Raw genomic sequence first — 21,929 nt, forward strand, 5'->3', positions numbered from 1 at the left:
CAACTGAGCTTCCCCTAAAGTTGTGAAATGTAGTTCCCTTTCACACCACTGTCGTAAATACAAATCCCACTTTGAGACCCCCTAATGGACAATGGTACACGTGTATTTGTTGGGAAGCTGATATGGAACTGGCAAACACAACGGCATACGACAAAGAAGCATGTAGACTGACAAGGCAGAGTAATATTACAAGATTTTACACAAATATGAGTCTGCAAAGATGTATTTATTGTGACATAAGAGATGAATGCTAACATGACCAAAAGAATAACAAAAAAAAAGGAATGACAATTTTTTTTTTTTTCTGAAATACTGGCCAACTTTTACCTCAAACTACTCATTCACAATACTCAGATTCAAATGTACTAATTGAAGATATTTAGACCATGGTAGTTCATAGTATATACATAGTTCCCCTTGAATCCATATTTGAATGTTGAGGGTTGGGAGTCCACCACAGTTGGTGAATGTCCTCAAATCTCAACATTTGTCAAATGAAAAAAAAAGCTTTTGCACACCAAAATTACTACAAACTGTGACAGTTGATTTTTGGTGATATTGAGCTCAGTTAATCTTAAAGCCTGATTATGCAACAATAGTTTTTTGGCTAATGTGCTCCCCCTAAAGTTGCGGCGTGTAGATCATTTTTACACCATTGTCAAATCTTAGTCTTGCTGAAATACTGCTGGCGTTTTCAGCCCATATACATTGTTTTCTAAGCGTTTGAATGCAGAGTATATGTAATCTAATAAAATGTTGACAGACATCAGAAGGAAAGAACAGAGAACTATTACTATTTGTTTCAACTCATTTTGATGAAAATAATGTTTTATCTTGAGTGATTGCTAAATATAAGTTTCACAGACAGCAAACAGCAAAACTTTATGAAAAGTTAAAACAAAAAGGCAAATTGCATCTCTTAATTAATCCCTCAAATTCCGACATCTCGTCTCATCGAGCATTTATGAGATTAGTCTGTGACTGGGGTCTTGTTCCAAGTTAGTTCAGTTGACATCAGGCTTCAGTTACAGATTGATTGGAGGGGAGGCGTTGACCCTTTACGTGAGTTCCTGATTAAACCACATATAAATTCCTGATCATATCACACACAATGGACGATTCCAGGTGTACCGACAGCACTGACATCAAGGGCTTGCATGTTAGGCCTCCCGGTATTATTGCCAGGTCTGTTTTTAAGTTTCTGAAGATTTCTTTCACTCCAGATTTCAGATGGGCAGACATACTATCTATAACAAGGGCTCCCTTGGGAATAAAAAAGACACCGGGATGGCCCCGCCACACTCTGTCTGCCCACGGAATCATTAGGTCTTCTGTCATCCAGCCTTTTTAGTTACATTGTACAGCAATCCTTCAGGGAGATTCTCATTGGGCGTGGTCACATGTCGAAAAATAACCATGGGGAACAACTTTGAGCCATCAGCTAGGCAAACCAGCAGGACAGCCAATCATATTCTCTCCCATGAGCCATCAGCTATGCAAGCCAGCAGGACAGCCAATCATCTTCTCTCCCATGAGCCATCGGCTAGGCAAGCCAGCAGGACAGCCAATCATCTCCTCTCCCATGGCACTCAAGGTATGCTTGGGAAGTGCATCATAGGTAAGGAGAATGTCCGACAGTGGAAGGTTCACATTTTCATCTATGCCATATTCACGTCCAGCCGCTCAATTTCCTTTTCCTTTAGCCATTTTTTTTCACATTTAATTTGAATCCATCAGTGTAAGAACACCGCTGTTTAGGGTTAGTCTTGATGGAAATTGATATTGCCATTAATTTATAGACTTACATTGCATTGCAAGCATGTTCTCCTGTGTGTGTGTGTGTGTGTGTGTGTGTGTGTGTGTGTGTGTGTGTGTGTGTGTGTGTGTGTGTGTGTGTGTGTGTGTGCCATGTGCATTGATAATCTTGGTACACCTTTGTTTAAAGCCCCTAGCAGACATCCCCCCCCTGCCCCAGGTGGAGGAATACACATCAATTGTCCACCATTTTGGCTTTGTGTGCGTGTTCCGGAACCTTCCGTAAGAAGGTCACCTCCCCTTCCCAACCTTGACCTGTAAAAAACATCCCCAATGTTGACCCTTGACCCCACTGTAACCTCCCATGATTGACTTGTATATATACTGTAACACTGTGAGGCTCTTTAGTCTTTGCCTGCCTCTACTTGATGTTGGAATTGACTCCCTGCAGGAGCACCTTAAAATACACCTCCAGAAATATTCTATTCGCCTTGTGAAGAAAGACAAACAAATTAATCATAAAATTATAATGGTTAAAATGGTATGAAATGGTTACCTTCTTTCTTGACTTGGGGCTGATCTTCCATCTTTCATGGCATGTTCAGATACCAAACAGTGAATAGTATTATTGTAAGGAGCAATTATTACACAGAATCGACAGAAGATTCCCAGATGCCGTTTAAAGTTCTGATGCTGCAACACCTTTCAACATTCTGGGAAGCCTTTTTCGGCCATCCACTTATGGAAATGCATTGAATAGTGAGGAACTCCAATAAAAATACTTGAGTTTGGTATGACAGTTGGTCGTTTTTGACTTGCAATAGTACAAATAGCCATCTTTTCCATCGATTCATCTGCTCCCTGGGTACTGAACACATGATGTTAGCACCTTGCTCTTGGGCTTAAGTCTTCAACAAATTGTACTGTACAGTGACACAATCTATTGATTTATATGTAAATATTATTATGTATGTGCTTGAGCTTTGTAATGATTAATGCTAGGCACAAGACCAATAGGAGAGAATGTAAAAGTGGAAATCATGATCTGGAAAAATGGCCTTAGATGAAACATCTTTCATCTGTCCGTTTTGTCTTATGGACCTGTTCATTTTAGGACAGCTCTCTCAGCTTATTGTTCTCAAACATCAGCTTTTTCTGAGACTTGGCCGAGGTTTTCTTAAGACCTGATGCTTTGTGCCTGATGAACGATCCTGTTTCATGTGATGTAGACCTTCAAAAATCATACAAATTGTATACAACATTGGCAACCTTTGGAAAATCTTCTTAGTAATAGTTCATTTCTAGGTTTATTTTAGCAGTCAACGTTCTAGTGCCCTAGTTAGTGCTATGGCGAAGAGACTATTATGTTGTGAAAGGAAACACTTAAGATATTCTTAAACATGTATTTGTCCTAACATTGGTGGGTAAGACAAAATAGTTACTTCACACAGATGACTCCCATGGAGATCAGACAAAAGCATCATGGAGTGAAGGAAGTGGGTCTGTTGTCTTCAGGAAATTCTATGAATGCTTTTGACAGCATGTTGAACAATGTGAGACAGAAGCACCAGCGAGAGGATGAGGAGAGGATGAGGAGGGGATGAGGATGAGGAGGGGACTTCTCACCACAATAATGGAGCCCAAACGACTTTGTTTTTTACCTGCCACCATCATTTGTCTTTTGATTTTAAACATTCAATTATTTTTATGCAGTGTTATAGATTTGTCTCAGAAATACGTCAGCATCAACCAGAAATGGTATTATTGCTAATGAATGCAGTTGAGCAGCTTAGAACATTCACCATTGAACTATAAGGAAGTTCAAAAATAATCAAGGCCATTCCCAGTCACAAAATAGATAATGTGGTCATTATGTTTTATTTAAGTCTTCAACAAATAGAAATTGTACTGTACAGTGACACAATCTATTGATTTATCTGTAAATATTATCTTTCCACTTTCCATTATCTTTTAAGAAATAAACGTTAGACCACTATATTTTCATCTGGAGAATAATAAACAATATCTGCATACCAAGTTGATGAGCTTGATGCCCACTGTTTTCCTTCTTAAGCAAAATGTACTGTAAAATGTTTCTCTTCAAACTACACTAGATATTGACAGTAACATATAAACACAGCATTAAACACGTGTTGGGGTGCCTTAGCAAAACCAGTTCCATGGTGCGTATGGTGTCAATATTTAGTCTTGCAGTGTTTTTTAAATCTTTCAATTGACCATTTAATTAAACAAAAATGCAAGAAACCAGATTTTCTTATCCATCACACAACCAGACAAAAAATGATGAAGTAACTAATGTTCACATGATGATGAAAAGGACAAGAAAGTAAACTGAATTGTAAAATGTCTAGTAATGTCTTTTGATTAAATGGAAGGAACGTCACATCAGTTGCACCATAATATCCATATTTTTTAAAACATAACACCCTTTTCCCTAAATAATCCTTTCCATAAATAAAGCATAAACATAGTTGTGCAAACGTTAGGAATAGTCTACAATAGATTCAAATTGATAATCTGTTCATCCACATTTGCTCGTTGGAATTGCCTTTGTTGGTAAAGCAAGCCAGCATATATCAGCCCCTCCAGGATTTTGCCATCTTGCTAAATCACGCAAATTTAAGGATTTCAGGTTGCAATTTTCCTATTACCACAATGTAACAAAATAAAGTCATGCAAATGATTTTATTGAACTCAAAATCACTGCCATCTTTTCAGAATTCCAACAGCAATTTCAGTCGCTTTTGGCCTCCACAATCACCACAAACCCTTGTGAGATCCTGGTCGCTTTTGGCCTCCACAATCACCACAAACCCTCCTGAGATCCTGGAGGGACTGACATATAGTTTTCAATAAAATGAGCAAGATAACGACATAAATATATTTGCATTTTAGGGCTTTATATTGCACCACAAATTGTGTGGTCTTCCTGCATCCATTTTCCTACTTACTAGAGTGCTACATCTCACATGGAGGGGCGAGAGAAAACAGGTATGGTCCAAGGTGCCTACTGTGACTTAATGGAGGGGGGGGGGGGTTGTTTTAGGTGGCCTGAGTTGGTCCAAAGAGTTCTGAAGCTGCCCATTGCATCTCCCAACAGAGCCCCCCAAGGTGACTTTTTATTTTGAGGTCAGTCGAGGAGTTCAACCCCCTCCAGGTGGTCTGGGATGGGCAGGCCGGTGAGCACTGTCAGACACTTGTTCCACACGTTGAAGACGGGACAGACTGGCTGGGAGAAGGAGACGTGGAAGGTGTGCAGGTGCTGGGAGCCCACGGCGTCGTAGAAGGCCACGGTGCCCACGTCGTAGTCGAGGAGCACTCCCACGCGGCGCAGGTGGGGGGACGGCTCGATGGCCAGCTCCTTGCTGTTGTGGCGCACCACCCAAGAGTTGTTGCAGCGACACAGCACCCAGGAAGCTGAATTCTTGCCGATCCATTCATGTTTGGGGGCAGACTTGTAGGCAATGCCCACTGCGTACCTTGAGAGCAGAGAGAAGAAGTCAGAACTCAGCACAAATTTGAGTTCATTTTTGAATAAACTTTTGTAATATTATCATGAAGTTGTCCTACCACTGTACCCATAAGGAATAAATCAATTACCAGCTGCTTCCTCCAATCAGAGCCTCCCAATAATGGCGTCCGCTGTCTATGTAGACATTTGCAGTGACCCCATAGCTGCTCTGGCTGCTGAAACGTTCCTTATCATGACTTTTCTTTGAGGATGTCTCATCCCTTTCCACCGTCAAGTTGTCATGGGAGACCTTCAGTTTCCTGTGAGCGGACTTGGGGTCAAGCTTGAATGGTTGACCTGTTCAAGACATAATTGCAGGTTATCTACTTCATGTATAGTACTTAGTGCAAACAATATGTTGCAATTTGTATTTCCTGTTTTTCCCCACCAACCCTATTTCCTATTCTTTGTATTCAATACCACAAACAGGTGGTCCTCTTAGATATTATAAGCAACAGCAAAACCAAGGTGTTGCATTCCATCAAGTGTAAGTAAATCTGATATTGATTTTTTGACTACTAGGCCTTTTCAGTGTGACGTAGCACAGGAACACACACACACACACACACACACAATATATATACATATACATATATATATACTGTATATAGGCATAGGGATAGGGATACTATATATATATATCCCTATGCACTTTGACCCAGGCTGTAGGTCAAGTTTACAAAAAATTACAAAAACAGAAAAAAATTAGAAAAAGTCTTTAAGTCATCCAAGTATCCATATGAACTTGTGTTGAAAATGGATTTGTTACGGCTGAAATGGTTTATCTTCATATATCTTTACAAATCATTACATTTTGTTGTCGTTTGTTTTTACTGTTGTCTTACTGTTGGTCTTGAGGGTCCCTGGCTCACTGCTGCGGCTACCAGCCTGGTTGATGGCTTTGACGATGAAGATATACTTCGTCCCGCTCTGCAGACCATGGACAGTGTAGTGGTTCTGCTTGATGTTGGGCACAATCATCCAGCTGTCCATGGAGTTACACAGACCTGGCAGAAAAGAGGCAGTTTGATAGTTATGAAATATTCCTCATATTCTCATACAGTTCTTTAGCCTTACAGACAACTCCAACAAGAAATACTGGAGCACCTTACAATCTAGAATGGTTGAAATATTATTTAAAAACGACCTCATTAAGTGGTAAAATTAGCGTATTCATTCCTCGGAGTGTTTAATCTATTCATAGTATGGACTAAGGCTTAATGGTACGCAGAAATGTAAAATAATTGTGACATCTCAGCTGTGTGTAAATCCAGAGTTTGAATTGAATTCTTAATTAAATCAGGTCTCTCGCTTGTAAGAATCATTCACAACTCTCCTGGTCTTAATGGTTCAGTGGGTTTAATCTGACCACCGTGGATATGCTAGATGCAATACACAGTTCCACCTGTTATCTGTGTATCTCCTTCCTCTCACAACTAGGCTAGTTTCTTGTGCTAATCAGTTGAATCCTGGTCTATAGCTATAGCTCCAAGCTCACATAAATGGTTATGGCTACTGCTATGTCTTTTTTCAGCATTGAGGTGCTTAAGATCTGTGAAACATCTTCAAGCTTATCTCACATGTTCTGACAAGAGGAACGAGATGTGAAATTAGGGCATGCAACAAGATGCATCAGCGGTGGGGTTTAGGGCATGCAACAAGACGCATCTGCGCCAGGGTTTAGGGCATGCAACAAGACGCATCTGCGCCAGGGTTTAGGGCATGCAACAAGACGCATCTGCGCCAGGGTTGTGCTGCTGAAAGGTGAAGGATGAAGTGTCACATCAAGTTTACGCCTCCCGCTAAGGAACGTGCTGATGACTGCACAAACTGTGTGAAAACAACCAGTAGCTTTCACTTTCTCCTCTAGTTACTTATTTATTTGTTTGTTTATTTATTACAGACGTGATTGTTATGGCCCAGTGCTTTCACCCAAAATAATGTAATATTCAGAAGGGAGCTTTGCAGTCATGTTGTCTCCAGTGATTTTTTAAAGATTTAATTTTGGGCTTTTTGCCTCTTGTGTGAAGTGAAGGTTTGTGACAGGAAATGAGCTGGAGGTGGGGAGTGGGATCAGGAAATGACCGCGGGTCGGATTCGAACCCGGGTCCCCGTGGACGTTCAAGCTCGTTCATGGTTGGGACTGCTGCTTGCGCCACAGCTCCCCATCCAGCGATTACTTTATTTGTATATTGATAAATAGTGATTTGACATAGCAACAACAAAGTAAACATCCCTTTACGCTTCCCTGACATGTAGGGGCAGCATGTGAAAATCATTCAGAATGGAGAAGCAAGTGGGGAGAGTGGAGTGTGAAAAGCATTCACACACCACTGAGCTGTGCGTCAGAGCAGACAGTGGCTGAAAGTGTTCCCTGTGAACTTTTGCTCCCCAGAAATATTTATGTTGCCCTTTACAAAGTCAGTTTTGTGTGACTGGGTCCCAATTAAAGTGAAAGGTGCGAACGTATCCTGTCTGATCCACTTCAATATGAATGTTCTCTGAGGCTGCACTGCATAGGCCTGTGGGGATGATCAGGGGAACATGATCTGCTGTTTGTCTATACAGAGATGTGTCCTGCATGTGGGGACTGATGGTTCAAGACATTAGGATCACTGGCATGGCCGCCATCAGCATCCTGTCTCTCATGCATAAAGGTTAGTTGTCTACATGATTATTGTTATCAGTTTAGTGGAATGTAGTGATATTAGGGGGTAGACGTTTGCAATGTAATACAAAAAAAAAGGTAGTAACAGTGTTCACTTACTGACGATGTTGGACTGGCCGGTGAAGATGGCGTACTGAAGCTCGTATGACACCACACTAAACTCATCGTCCGAGGTCCAGTGAACAGTGATGGTGTCGTAGGAGGCTGTGCACAGTTCCTCTCTTATGTTAGGAGGGTCCGGAGCTGAAAGGGAAAGAGATGGGCACCAAATCACTATTTTAGATTCTGACTCAGAGTCTCTCTCCAGTCATTCTGCTCTGAAATGCCTTTAGGGTCTAGGATGTTGACGCTCATCAGGATGGAGCAGCGTGGCCAGAAAGTCAAAGTTCCCTTGTGTGGCTGGGGCTGATTTTGCACTGTGTGCACACAAATGAAATGATTCAGCCTAAATCTTTAGCCATCCGGTTGATTTAGTTAGTGTGCTGAGGTCAGGTCTTTGACATTGCAAAACATGGCAATAATGTTAAAGGACCCTACCTGAAAATTCCATGTCCAAAAACACATTTACTATGATCAAAGACTCTAAACCAACCTGATAGATATATGGCTTTGCAAAAGAAAGAACCCTTTTCTGCAATGATTCCAATCATATTGCATATTGATATTTGATCAAGGATTCATGCCTGTTATCCATGGTCCTTCTGTCCTCTGACTCAAAATAGTTTGAATGACCTTGACCGTTTGAGTGTTGACATTTTAACATCAGCATGTTTGAGAATGTTTGAGTTTTGAGGTTTTAGCTCACCAGTCAGATAATCCAAACTCTCCAGCAACTTCTTCTCCCGGGTGAAATCAAGGGCAAAAGTGTCAAACGTGTCTGTCAAGTTTATCTCAGGAATCAACACCTGGGAAGATGCCGTTGCCATGGAGACTCTGGTGGAGAAGAAGAAGAAATCATTCATGGTATGAAAACAGAGTCTTTTTGTTTTCATTTGTTTTTATTCAAATTTCTTCAGGACACGACCCAACATCTGGGTGTCACTCTCCACGGCTGAGCACACCTGTCAGAGATGCTCTTGGCCGACTGCAGGAAGCGGGCGTGATCTGTCTCCTTCAGCGTCTGGTCAGCTTGCGTGATGAGGGCGGAGGACCGATCAATGCACTGCTTGCAGTTAGAAATCTGCTGGGCCAGTTTTCGCATGCGCACCACCTGAGCACAGGGCACATCACTGCTCATCTCTGCTCATCCCTGCTCATCACTGCTCATCACTTCTCATCTCTGCTCATCACTGCTCATCTCTGCTCATCACTGCTCATCGCTGATGCAGGCAAGCGACTGACCAAAACCACTACATGGCCATGATACACTTTCATCACTACGCATGTTTGAAATTCCTTCTAGCAAAATGACCACAAAAAAAAAATGTAAATAGGCATTAATCTTCACAGCTAAAGGAAAAACAAAAAGCAAGATTGAAATGGATTGTTATTCGTCTTTATCTACCAGATGAACATGTTGGTGCACATTGCTGTTGTAATTCACATGTAGGTCAAACAAAATAAGGATGAGACCCATTATTTACCCCCACATAATCATACCTGTAAAGCTCTAACAATAATCCTTTGTTTTTCTCTTTGTATTTTCTGCTCTGCTTTTAGCTTTATGCTGTCACAATCTGTGTCAGTCAGTGTGGCACAAATTTCAAACGCCTATCAGCTACGCCTCAGAAATAAACACAAAAATGTCTAAAGACAAGGAAATTGCATCTTTGAACATGAAATTAATGTTTAATTACGTTAGCCTTTCAAATAGTTATTCAATATTACACACCCCCTTCCTGACAGAGGACTGTAAGGGAAACACCATATCTTGCATTTCACACTTCAACCTCACATGTTATTGCAAATGTAACCACAAATTATGTGAGTTCATTTCAATAATAATCAATCTTTGGGTTAATTTCAGTAATAACTGAGTCATTACCTTGCCCTCTTTGATCTTTGTGCCAATGAGTTGCCTTCTCTGATTGATGATTTCAATCAGGAGGTCACACTCATCCATCAGCTTGCCTTCCTGGCGGGATGCATTCACCTGAGGAATAAACATATAGACAGATGCATAAATAACCTGCAACCAGTATGTCTCGTATGGCACTAGCAGTTTACCCAGGACAGCTCAGTAAGGCCCAGGCTTTTGTTTGTGTTTCTTTACTTAGCTCCTCACCACATCTTATCCCACAGGCTTGAGAAAGGGACGCAGACATGTTCACTGAGGTAAAAAGGCCTGGATACAAACGGCATTGCCAGTGTGCCTCTTATGGACCACGAGTGAGTTTTAACTGCATGCCTCTGTAACATGCTGGCCTCCATTAAGCATAACAAACAGAGCTTTCGCACAGTGAATGATCTCATATAAACATAAATAAACGTAGTTATTGTGTGGGTCCCCAGGGCCCATACTTTGAGCTTTAGTTCCATAAACTCAGTAATCTATGGAAGCCAAAAACACCATCTGTCACTCAACATTTCCTACCACTGGATCGTCGTTAATCTCTTTATTCTTTAGATTTTGTTTAAGCAGATAGTTATGACATATTGATGGATTTCTATGGTGTGTGTATATACCATTACTATCTCTGAGTTATTAATCACAATATTTACAGCATAAACATGCCAGTGTAATATAGATCTCTGCACAGCCACCGCAGATGAATTAAAACACATTCTGCACCAAATACAGAGTGGAGTTGTCATAAAGAATCAATTCACTACACCTCGCAAAGCTGATATGAGATGATTATTAATGATCCTGTCAATACAATGTCCGTTTAATGATAGGAACCATTCATTTTAGTTAGTCATGTCTTTGTTTTGGTGTCTACTGCACATATTGCGTATTTGATCATTCTATGATGTAAGTTGTATCTAATGGGTAAATACAGTCTACAAATGAATGGAAATGCCATTGACCAGTGCCATTGTGATTCATAGCAATGTAGCCAATGTCATAACTCAAAATTATGGAGATGTATTGCAACAATAGCAGATTATGTGACTCTGGTATGAGAGACACCGTTGTTCAGAAAGGCTGCTTTTTGTTGTTTTTAATTTAATCTCCTTGCTTGGTATAAGCACACAAATGTACCAAACACAGACTGAAAAAGAGGGCAGTCAGTTTTTTTCTTTTTTTCTCTCTGTGGCTGCTGCAGTGGGGTGGTTTGAGGCAGAAATAAGTGAACCATTTAACCCGGGGTAATGGCGGGCAAGAACAGGGCCACTTTAAACACAGGAAAAAACACCAAAGAGGTACAATGTTGTTGCTGTAAGGGAAATCAAAGACATCTATCTACTGATCTTTTGTGTTCATAGAGAACGCATGTATGTGCCAGCTTCAGTAATAAAATCACATTCGCATTGTCCAATTTTGTAACCAAGGGGGTATTCATAGATTCCTGTCTCAAACCAAATTGACAAGGACTTCTAAGATAGGTTAAGGTATTTTAGCGTTTTAGCGTTTAGCGAGAGTAAAACTTCCCACCCACCCGGCAACTGTCGGCAGAACTCCACATGAGGCTGAGTTAATCATGCACATGTTCATAATGCAGCCAGTCGCCTGCACACGATTGGATGGGAGCATGCTCCGAGATGGCACTGCGTGTTTTAAAGGGGCAGAGGCATGTAAGAGGAGACTCCGAGAGGCCCTGACCTAAATGCAACATGAAAAGCCGGGCGGCATTTTCATGGTTCTGTTGACTCACTTCAATGTATTATTGAAAGACACCCAGTCCGTGCACACAAGCAATGCATTTTACTAGGCTCACAGGAGGCTAAAATAAGTTGAGAGTACGGTACAAAGTGGGGCATTCTGCCGGGTCCTTGAATGCCATAAGACGTGCACATGTGCGCATGGGTCCCACGACCCCTGCGTGACAAACCGCCACCGAGAGAAGTTTGACCCCAGGGAATAGCCGACTTCATCGGTGTGCTATTTCAGCGGATTCACTGAACTATGAACCGGATCAAAGCTAAGCAGTATATCTAAGCTTTTACATCAATATTTGTCCTAGTCCTAGCCCAAAGCCTTAATGTGAAATATAATCACTGTGGATATCCCTTGGTACTCGCCGTGACATTGTGGCTCCTGTTCCATTGATAGGTCTGATATATCATGCAGAGGGAAATAATCAAGAAAAGGAATTTGAGCACGTCTCTTTGGATGCAATTCATTTCAGGCACTGTTTCTCTCTCTTTGGCTTGTGCAACTACTAATAGTGACTGGGGTTAGTGGGCAGTACAGCCCAGATGAATGTCTTAGTTTAGCTTTAAACTGGGTTATCAACAACTGGTCAAACAGAATTGTCTTAGTTTAGCTTTAAACTGGGTTATCAACAACTGGTCAAACAGAATTCTCCAGCTCCTAGCCCAGCTGGCATCCTCTGTCTTCTGATCATAAAAGATGGTGACAGCTGCGATGCCATGCCACTCTGATTATGCATTGAGGCTTAATGACTCATGGCCCAGAAGAATGCACCACGCTTGTGCCAGGCATCTCACATCTCCTGCCCCTCCCTCTGTCTTAATCTTCTATTTTTAAATATGAGTAAAATCCTGTTTTCTTCATATATTATTATATGTCACAATTCACATTCAGTTCTATATTCCACATCATGCACACAGTGCTGGTATGACTAATAAAGTATTGCATGCTCTGTTGACTATATTATGGTTCTAAAATATTCATTAGCTTCAGATCCAGTGGTTGAATTTGGATATTAATTGAGAAGATCCGGTCAATTGTATTTTTATTTAGTAACGATCTGAGTAAAAGGCTTAATGCTAAGAGCTGTTCTAATGGCAGTTGCATTGTCACGACAACAATTATTCTGCAGTGTTCTTAGTGTAGGAGAACTGCACACCAAAACATTCATTATACTTCAGCACAGGCTGACCTTTCTCAAGTATTCCGGCACTTGCTACAATATAATCTTGGCAAGTACGACTAGTTACAATCCTAGCTAGAGCTATATGCATGCACAGAGACCTTCATATACATTCAGCCAGAGTGCAGACAGAAGCAACAGATTGGAGAACTCACCTCCACATGTTGACAGGTCTGAATCAACTTCCCCATCAGGGATTCCAGCTCATTATTCCTCTTGATCAGACTGCCGAGGTTAGACTCCAGTGCTTGCTGGAAACAGGAAAGAGAGAAACTTAATTTGTCTGCAGACAAGATGACACACTAGAGAGATCTAGAGAGTTTGTCACAGGTCACTGTCAATTCTGTCAATTCACAAAAAAACCTCTCGGGACAAGGACACAGAGCACTCCTACACTTAAAGGTTCCCAGAACAACAACTGATTGTAGCATCAAAGCTAAAAGAGACTAAAACAAGCTACAGTAAGACCGACATGGTCAGAATTCCCCCTGCCTGTCCTGCTATCCAGCCTTGCCCCAGTCGTCGTCCTCTCCCCATTGTGGGGGGCATTGGTGACTAACCTCTGGCCGGTGCCCTCCCTGATGCCTCCTCATGCTGAGCGGTTTGAGTGTGACCCGGGAGAGCGAGAGAGCGAAGCGGTGCTATGACTGGGAGAAGCGACTGGGAGAGCAGCTCAGAACCAAGCCATGCATGAACTCACTCAGCCGAGAAATCGAGCATCAAAAGCCCCTACTGACAGCCAGTCTACCTATCAGCGCAGCGTCTTTATGTAAGCACTTCCTTTCTCTCTCCCCCGCCGCTGCTGCCCTGAAACAAGCATGCTCCATCTCTTTTTTATTTTGAATATCATCATATTATGGTCTGGCAGACCATATTAAGCTATGCTGGGATGGTCAGCAAGGATTAAAGGCTGCTCCCCTATGGGTATGCCGAATGAACAGACGCAGAGGGGGATTGTGACGGACTTTACCAGTTAATGGATGGCCTTAATACTCTGCTGACACAAAAGGACTTTACTTTCTGCGGATCTGACCTCAACATTGATTTCTAGATTCTAAATATACTCCACGTCCATTGATATGAGGACCCCTTAAAGGGTTTGTCCAAGTGATAAATATATTGAAAGGGGCACAAAATATTCAATGCTATATATATATATATATATATGTAATGTACATTAAACACTTTTAAGCTAGACAGCATACTTCTTGGACTTGATAATATGGGAATAGGACTATGATAAACACCATTAAAGCACTGATATTACTGAATGCGGATGTGAATTTAAAACTGAACTCAAGCACCTAGAGGACACTGCAAAATTCACAGAAGTGACATGTCTTTGGCAGCTGTGTTCTGGTGGCCCTTCTGAAAACCAGGCAAAGAAATCTAGAAGGGAGGTTCGTCTTTCATCTATTCCTTCTGTTGAAAGAGTGGAGATGAGTGAGGTAATATCATTTCCCTCGGGTAAACAAACCTTCATCAGAGCCAAGATGGCAGTACCCTACTCTGGGGACGGAATTCAATAAGCTCTCGTTCCTCTGATGCACACAGATACAGATGAGAAGACAATGGAGAGATGAAGGCAGACAATAAAGACAAGAAAGGTGAAGCGGAATAAGAGACATGAATAGATCCCATGGGTGCAGTACAAGTGGAGTTAAAAATGTGTGTGCAAGCTTGGAATTTCAATAAAAAAGTACTGTGTGATGTGCATTGAAACATATGGCATGTGTTGTCATGTAGTGTCACATAGCAGTAAGCTGCTATCAAAGCACACTAGCGGAGAGCACACAGATGCTTGTGATAATGTAACGACTGGAAATTAATACTGTCAGTGACGTTTACAGGGGGATTACTGGGACCATCAAACAATACTCAAGCACTGAAAATGAAACTGTATATTGAGGTATTAATACTGCTGATTTCAGTGGGACCATATATCAGAATCAGAATCAGGTTTTATTGGCCAAGTAAGTTTGCACAAACAAGGAATTTGACTTGGTAAAGTGACTCTCAGTGTGCTTACACAAAATATACAACACAATACAATACAATACAATACAATACAATACAATACAAACAAACAAACAGTGCAACAGTGCAATGGACTAAGGAGTTTAAAAAAGTATGTACAAGGCGGAATGGCTATATACAGTAGCTGTGAAATGTTAATATAAAGCACAGTTCTGGAGGTTCACTGCTCTTTGCTGCTACACGAAGCATGGTATGTGCTTGGAGACTAGACCTCAGGTGCTGACATCAGCTCCACTAAACATGACAGTGAACCAGGCCTATCACAAATGGCAGGCTGTCTTTCCTAAAGCGTCCTTGACATTCCCAAAAAAAAATAAAAGGGGAAAGAATCCAAACCGATTGTCTACCCAGTCAGTCACTGTCACAGTGGCATGCACTCATAATAGAAACAGCCAATCAGATGTGAGACCACCTGCCTCCCCCAAGAGGAAACAAATCCTTGGTGCCATTGACAAGAAAAGCCCAACAAGCACATTACAACACCGTTTATGACCGCAAATACTGTAAATCTATTCACTTGATGCATTTGCAGTCAGTTGAAGAGTGATGAGTCGTCGTCGTCGTCGTCGTCCCCCCCCCCGTACCCAAAGACTCCCAGTGCCATGTGGTGCTCTATATTTCTTGTCTAACTCCAAATACAACCCATCTGTCTGTCTTGGCCAGATAAACACCCCTGATTATGTTTATTGCTGAGACAAGCAGCTTTGAGCCAACCCACAGCAAGAGTCAGTCAGTTTAGTCTAAACAGCAGTGGGAGAGGAGGGGTCTAGGGACTGACCTAGCGCACAGCAGAGAGAGAAGAAGAAAGAGAAAAGTGAATCTGTATCCGTAAGTCTGTAGGATAAATCTTCATAATCTTCCACCCCCGGTCAGACTTTGATACACTAGGTTTGGATTATGGAGGAGTAGGCTTCAAAATTGTTATCAAGTAGAGAAATGTTAATAGGTCAGTGCTCCAATCAAGAGGTTTTTTTTCTTCAACTTTGCATCCTGGTATAGACGTGTGTAGTCATGGGAAGTGTGTATGTTCCATGTGTGCATACATATGTGTGTATGTTCCATGTGTGCATGCATATGTGTGTGTGTGTGTGTGTGTGTGTGTGTGTGTGTATGTTCCATGTGTGCATACATATGTGTGTGTGTGTGTGTATGTTCCATGTGTGCATACATATGTGTAGTCATGGGAAGTGTGTATGTTCCATGTGTGCATACATATGTGTGTGTGTGTGTGTGTGTGTATGTTCCATGTGTGCATACATATGTGTGTGTGTGTGTGTGTGTGCATGTTCCATGTGTGCATACATATGTGTGTGTGTGTGTGTATGTTCCATGTGTGCATACATATGTGTGTGTGTGTGTGTGTGTATGTTCCATGTGTGCATACATATGTGTGTGTGTGTGTGTATGTTCCATGTGTGCATGGGAGAGAGACGGAGAGAAAGGAAGAAAATGGCTGTCTCTTCAACCTGTGTTGTTGCTTAGAGGCCAGATGGTGAAGAGATGGAACTGTGTTCCTTTTTTCTTTTTTTCCGCTACTTGCCTTTTACAAGCCCCTGGCTTTTAGTCACTCTCTCTAACGCACACTCACCCACCCACGCATGCACACACACACACACACACACACACACACACACACACACACATACACACACACATACACACATACACAGACATTCACATGTAAAAACACCCCCTCACTGAGCATGGCCTTTGTCCATGTACAGTACACAATGACACAATATACAGCAGTGAGCAATAATCATGACATATTTTCAGAACTATTTATGAATAAATAGGGCAAGAGAAAGAGAGTGCTTGAGTGGAAAGGCCTGATGTTTCTCTTTTGGACTGTAGATGTCAATGTTGCCATTCAGATCACAAGCTACGCTAAGCAGCTTAGCTCTGACTACCGTTTGAAGCACACAAGCAATATGTATGCAAGCCAAACTAAAGTAAACACTATATAGTATTAATAAAATCAAGTGTTGATCTTTCTAAAATATTTTTTTTACAAAAATACAACCTACTGATTATAGTTAAAAACAGGTCTGCCACACCTTAATAACATTTTCTGAACCCAGAATATCTCTTTCTGCTTTAAATGTGATAATACTGAGATACTACTGTTATCCAACCATCACATTTTCCAGTGACCTTCACAACCAGAACTAGTCCATTAGAAACTGGGTTTTATATGTAAACCCAGTCTAAAATGAAAATCTGGTTTGAGCACTTTTAACTCGAGCTGGTGCTATAAGAATGCTTTGTGATTTTAAAAGACTGACCTCCAACGACCAGTGCCTTAGGCCAGTGCTATTGAAGGCTTGTCTTTTGAAGATCATTCATTAGCTTTCCTCCACAATCCCATCTACTTTCAATATTTGCATTTCATATTACTTCGCCCTTATTAGAAACATCGAGGGATGAATGAGAGCAGAGTCTAGTCAACCTCTCTCAACTTCCTCTCCTATTATTGACCAGATAAAGCAGATAACACATTTACTGGCTTATTAAATTCCTCTAAGTGTAACCTGTAGTATCTGATTCTGCATGACACAGCATGTAACCTAACATAATACTACTGCAGTGTATTGTTGTCTGGACACATCCTTTTTCCGGTGTTAGTCTCAGACAGCAACACAATAGCACAACACGCTTTTCTGACCTTGACTGCGTGTGGCAGTTGAGGCTGGGAGCTAGACTAGGCTAGAGGAAGACAGAAATAGTCCCAACCACTGTCATCCCCGAGCCATACTTTTGTTTCCTCCGGCCTGAACTCTTGATTCTGTAAGACCACACTATTTAAAACAGTTTCCTTCCCTCTCTGCGGAATCTAAACAAGGGCTGAGAATAGAACCTAGCACACCGCCGTCGTGACAGACGGACTGGATTCAAGAGACACAATTCCTTTCAGTTGTTTAAGGAAGTCGTATATTAAAGTAATAAACCGGCTGTATTGTCACGGATTAAAACCAAGCACCATATACACACGTTCGAAGTTCCTAAGCTATTATTATTCCAGTGTGTCAGATTTATCAGATTAATGTTTTAACGAATATAGTTCACAGAAAATTAATATCTTAAATAAGAAATACTGTGAAAGGAACGCATGGCTGCTCTTTTTTCTGGCAAAGCCTGTTCTAGTGAAATACTGAATTTAATTACTCAATGGGGGCTGCTGCTCAGTATTCCCTGTTAAACATTCCCCTCTTTGGAAGCAGCATGATAACACCTGTGCCAGTAACACGGCTGATCAAATGAGTAATTTAGATACAGTAACCCTTGTGCTGTACGTCCCTTTGTAGTTCATTTTTAAAAGCTGAACTTATGAAATGGACACTTCAAGCCTTTTAATTTAGGACCAGAGAAAGATTTCTCTACACAATCTCAAATGATCTTGGTTTAAATTGGAATTACTCGCATGTTTGTGAGTACAGTGAGTAAGAACTTTTTTTATTTGTCAAATCTGTGTGGAGCCCACTGGAATCTGCGTCAAACTATGATTTTCTGTGAAAATTGCTCTTTTGCAATTTTAATAAAATGACAAGATAGATCCTCTGAAAATAAAACTTCTCTTTTGAAGCTTTGTTCCCCCCCACAGTGCACCGTGAAAATATTCACCATAACCACATTAACACTTTAGCTACAACTTCCTGTAATCATTTTGGATATTTTGGGGTCAACGAGGTGGGGGTTAACAGCGTCTTAACCCTGCAACCTTTCCCTCAGTAGAACCCTGGTAGACAGCTGGTATTTTCTGAGCTTGCCAGACTTGACAGGTGTCCAGATTTGCTTTGACCCTGTTGTGAGAATTGGAGCACACAACCGTGGACCAAAATCCTAAATATGTCAAAATATGACCGTGCCCCATTGGTATTTTCCATATGTCTCCATCATTAAATGCTCGCTCTAACAGTTGACCTTTAGAAGGGTTTCCATGCAAGCATTAACTGTGACCATGGGGAGTAGTAGCTTACTCTACGCTTTAAGAGGGAGAATTAAGAGCAGAGCCAAAAAAGCCGTGTCCCACTTCCCACTTCCCAGTCTTCCAAACTCATTCCGGCTGGTTTAACCCTGTCAGCTCACATCATTCCGTGTCGCCCTCTCAACGCGGCGGCTTTCCTCCTCGTGTTTAAAAACACAGCTAAGAGAGAAGCGATAATTACAGCTTCACCAGGCTAGCTGGGCTGCGCAGAAGCACAGCTGCTCGAATCCGTCTTCCAGCGACCGACTCACATATTCATCCACAGGGGAGTGGTGGTGGTGGGGGGGGGGGGGGGGGGGGGGGGGTGGAGGGTTCAGACACCTCTGCCTGAGACCTCGCCCCACCTGAGAGCCAGACCGGACGAGGTGAGAATGGGGCCATTTCCCAGTGGGCTTCCGCATTGGCGCGGCCACGCTCAATTAGCCCGGCCCACTGCGGGGGGGGGAGTGCAATTAGCACTGCTTAACCTGCACCCTGAAGAAGCCTGATCCACTCTCGAGATCGCTAATGAGGATCGCGGTGCAGGGGCTTTCCACACACAGCTTGCTTCATGCTGATCCAGCGCGGGGCTCTTGACTTTTAAGGAGCCATGTAATATTTATGGGAATTCGCTTGTGTGTCAGTCAGGGCAGACTGCGCGAGAGTTCTCTGGCGCACAATAGATGTGAGAGGGTTCATTGTGAAGGATGGTTCCCTGCATGCTCTAAAAGCTGTGCTGAGTGACTCACATCCTTAGTTCATTAAAACAAAGGAAGTTTATTTATGAGGACACTTATTCCCTCCATTGAATGCACTCCAGTTGGCCGTTGGCTGTGCATGGTGTCTGCAATATTACCAGAAATATGGAGGTGTACTCGGGATCTTGATAATGACTGTACTTGAGATTTTTAGGTCATAGCTCATTTCAATTTTGTTTACAGAAACATAGACATGATTCATACTATCCAGACAATGTACACGGTAGGGAAGTGCAAAAAGATCTGATTCAAGGGAAAAACTGATCTCTGACTGACCTATATTCTCACGTCGCTGTGACTTCACTGGGAACTTAAGGAAAGAGACGAATGTCCCTATGAGTCATGGGGACCATGCTGTCATGTTTCCAGTGACTGTGCTGACTGTGTGTCCTCTCTAGTTAGATCATAGCAAATGTCTCATTCACAAGCAGTTAGCATTAAAGAACTGTCTTTGAGGAGAACAAGTGCTAAAATCTGTTAGTATGCCGCAATCCATTAAACACACTACTGTAACTCAACCAACAGAGGCCTTCAGTGTACATGCTGTAAGTTTCATCGGTAACTTTAATATAACTGGTTTGTTATTTCTGGTCCGCAATGAGAGATGCCAGAGCTCCACTGCCTTTTACTTGAAAAATAACAACAGCGAAAACTTCGCTCACCTTGAGCTTCTCGTAGCGATCGTTCAGCGCTGCCACCTGGTGGTCGCGGTGCCGGCCCACCAGCTTGCAGAGGGAGCAGATGAGCTGCTCGTCAGTGACGCAGTACATGTTCACCTTCTCGTCCTCGTGCTCCAAGCACTGCAGGCCGCGCAGGTGCGAGTCGGGCAGCGGCTCGATGAGCCGGTGGCCGGTGAAGGGCTTCTTGTTGGGGTGCGTGGCGCGCAGGCACTCCTCGCAGTACGACACCTCGCAGGTGACGCACGTCTTCACCGCGTCCTGCGGCGGGTCCTGCTCGCAGAACTGGCACTGTATGGGTTCGGGGAGTGGCATGGTTGTCATGGCGGCGAGCGGCAGCGGGTAGCGCCCGTCCTCGGCGGGCGAGCTGGGCCCACTCGGGGGCAACAGCAGGGCGTTGGACGAGTGGGAGGAGGAGGCCCGCTGCACGCGGTCGATGATGTTCTGAAGTGTGACGTTGCGTTTGAGTCCGTCCAGGCCGCGCTGCGGGCTCAGAGAGATGACATAGCGGCACGTGGGGCACTGGAAGGCGCCGATGGACTGCACGGGTTCGTTGGAGGCGCAGTGGGAGACCAGGATGCGGTGGGCGCAGCCGAAACACAAGCTGTGGGCGCAGGGCAAGAGCAGCGGGTCCTCAAAGAGCTCCAGGCAGATTGGGCAGGTCAGCTCCGACTCCAGCGCGTCCATCCTGTCAGGCGGAGCCACAAGGGGATGTCGTCAGCGAAATCCAGGGAAGCCGCACAGCTATCTGCAAGAGAGGAGACGGCAGAGGGAGGAGGGTTAGAGGAGGATATTTGGTTAAACATGCACAGAAAATGGGACGCAGTGGGGCTGTCAACATTCGCTGCTTGGGTTTCAGTATAAACGGATGGAGACAACAAATGTAGAGAGTGAATGAACATCGCTGTGCCAAAATGGGGTCACGAACCACAGTACTTTCACTCACTAAATTGACCACTTCAAGTGAAATAAAAAAAGGTGCATCGTCATAGAAATTAATGTTTACACAATTCTAACAAACTTGTGCTTCCTGCCTTTTGCTTTGTCATCCCAATTTAAAAACTGGTTTTCCCTGTTGAAACATTTCTCTACCACTCCTCAGTGTTGGCTTCAAACGCTACACTGTGTACTGAACCATGATCGTACTTCTGCTACTTTTACCTTAGGACTCTTTCCAGAGTCCCCCCCTACACTCCAGAACTGTCACCTGTCTTGGAGTATAACTCAGATATAGTCACATCACTGTTTGTTAGCATCTAGCATCTCGTTAACAAGCTGTTAATAACCTGGTAATTACACATGTTGTAATGACCTCCTTTTGCATTTTAACAGAATACCTCAACATTACATACACCTGTACGGACCTTTGGGCAAACAATGAATCATCCCTCTCAATCTAAGTAATGAGTAAATGAGATTTATGAGTCTGTGAGTCCCTTCCCCTTTGACACACTATGGCACTTATAGAGAAACAGTATTAGTCAGGGAGGGTGAGTGTTCATCCCTGTGGCGGAGGCTGCTGCCTGAGCCTTTGTGATGTTTAGCCACTGCAGGGACTCATTCCCTCACTGCCCCACTTCCCAAACACTTGGACTCGC

The 21,929-nt window shown here is 42.8% G+C and overlaps 1 protein-coding gene across 4 annotated transcripts in view; it reads right to left on the bottom strand.

Annotated features, from left to right (window-relative positions):
- Nucleotides 1-3,610: 3,610 nt before the first annotated feature.
- The window catches only part of LOC105902831 (E3 ubiquitin-protein ligase Midline-1), a 30,838-nt gene continuing 12,519 nt past the window's right edge, over nt 3,611-21,929 (bottom strand). For 3 of the 4 annotated variants that reach the window (XM_012830510.3, XM_031582667.2, XM_031582666.2), the window contains exons 2-10: nt 20,317-21,079; nt 13,051-13,146; nt 9,940-10,047; nt 9,017-9,165; nt 8,761-8,888; nt 8,055-8,198; nt 6,133-6,294; nt 5,377-5,584; nt 3,611-5,255 (exon numbers count right to left, since the gene is read on the bottom strand). In XM_012830510.3, coding sequence (XP_012685964.2) covers nt 4,907-5,255; nt 5,377-5,584; nt 6,133-6,294; nt 8,055-8,198; nt 8,761-8,888; nt 9,017-9,165; nt 9,940-10,047; nt 13,051-13,146; nt 20,317-21,018 — 2,046 coding nt within the window. In that variant the 5' untranslated portion in view covers nt 21,019-21,079 and the 3' untranslated portion in view covers nt 3,611-4,906. Of the gene's footprint in view, nt 5,256-5,372; nt 5,585-6,132; nt 6,295-8,054; nt 8,199-8,760; nt 8,889-9,016; nt 9,166-9,939; nt 10,048-13,050; nt 13,147-20,316; nt 21,080-21,929 lie in introns of those variants that run through there. The other variant, XM_031582668.2, reaches the window with a different exon arrangement.

The sequence above is a fragment of the Clupea harengus genome, chromosome 16, assembly GCF_900700415.2.
Source record: "Clupea harengus chromosome 16, Ch_v2.0.2, whole genome shotgun sequence".
Classification (NCBI taxonomy): Eukaryota; Metazoa; Chordata; class Actinopteri; order Clupeiformes; family Clupeidae; genus Clupea; species Clupea harengus.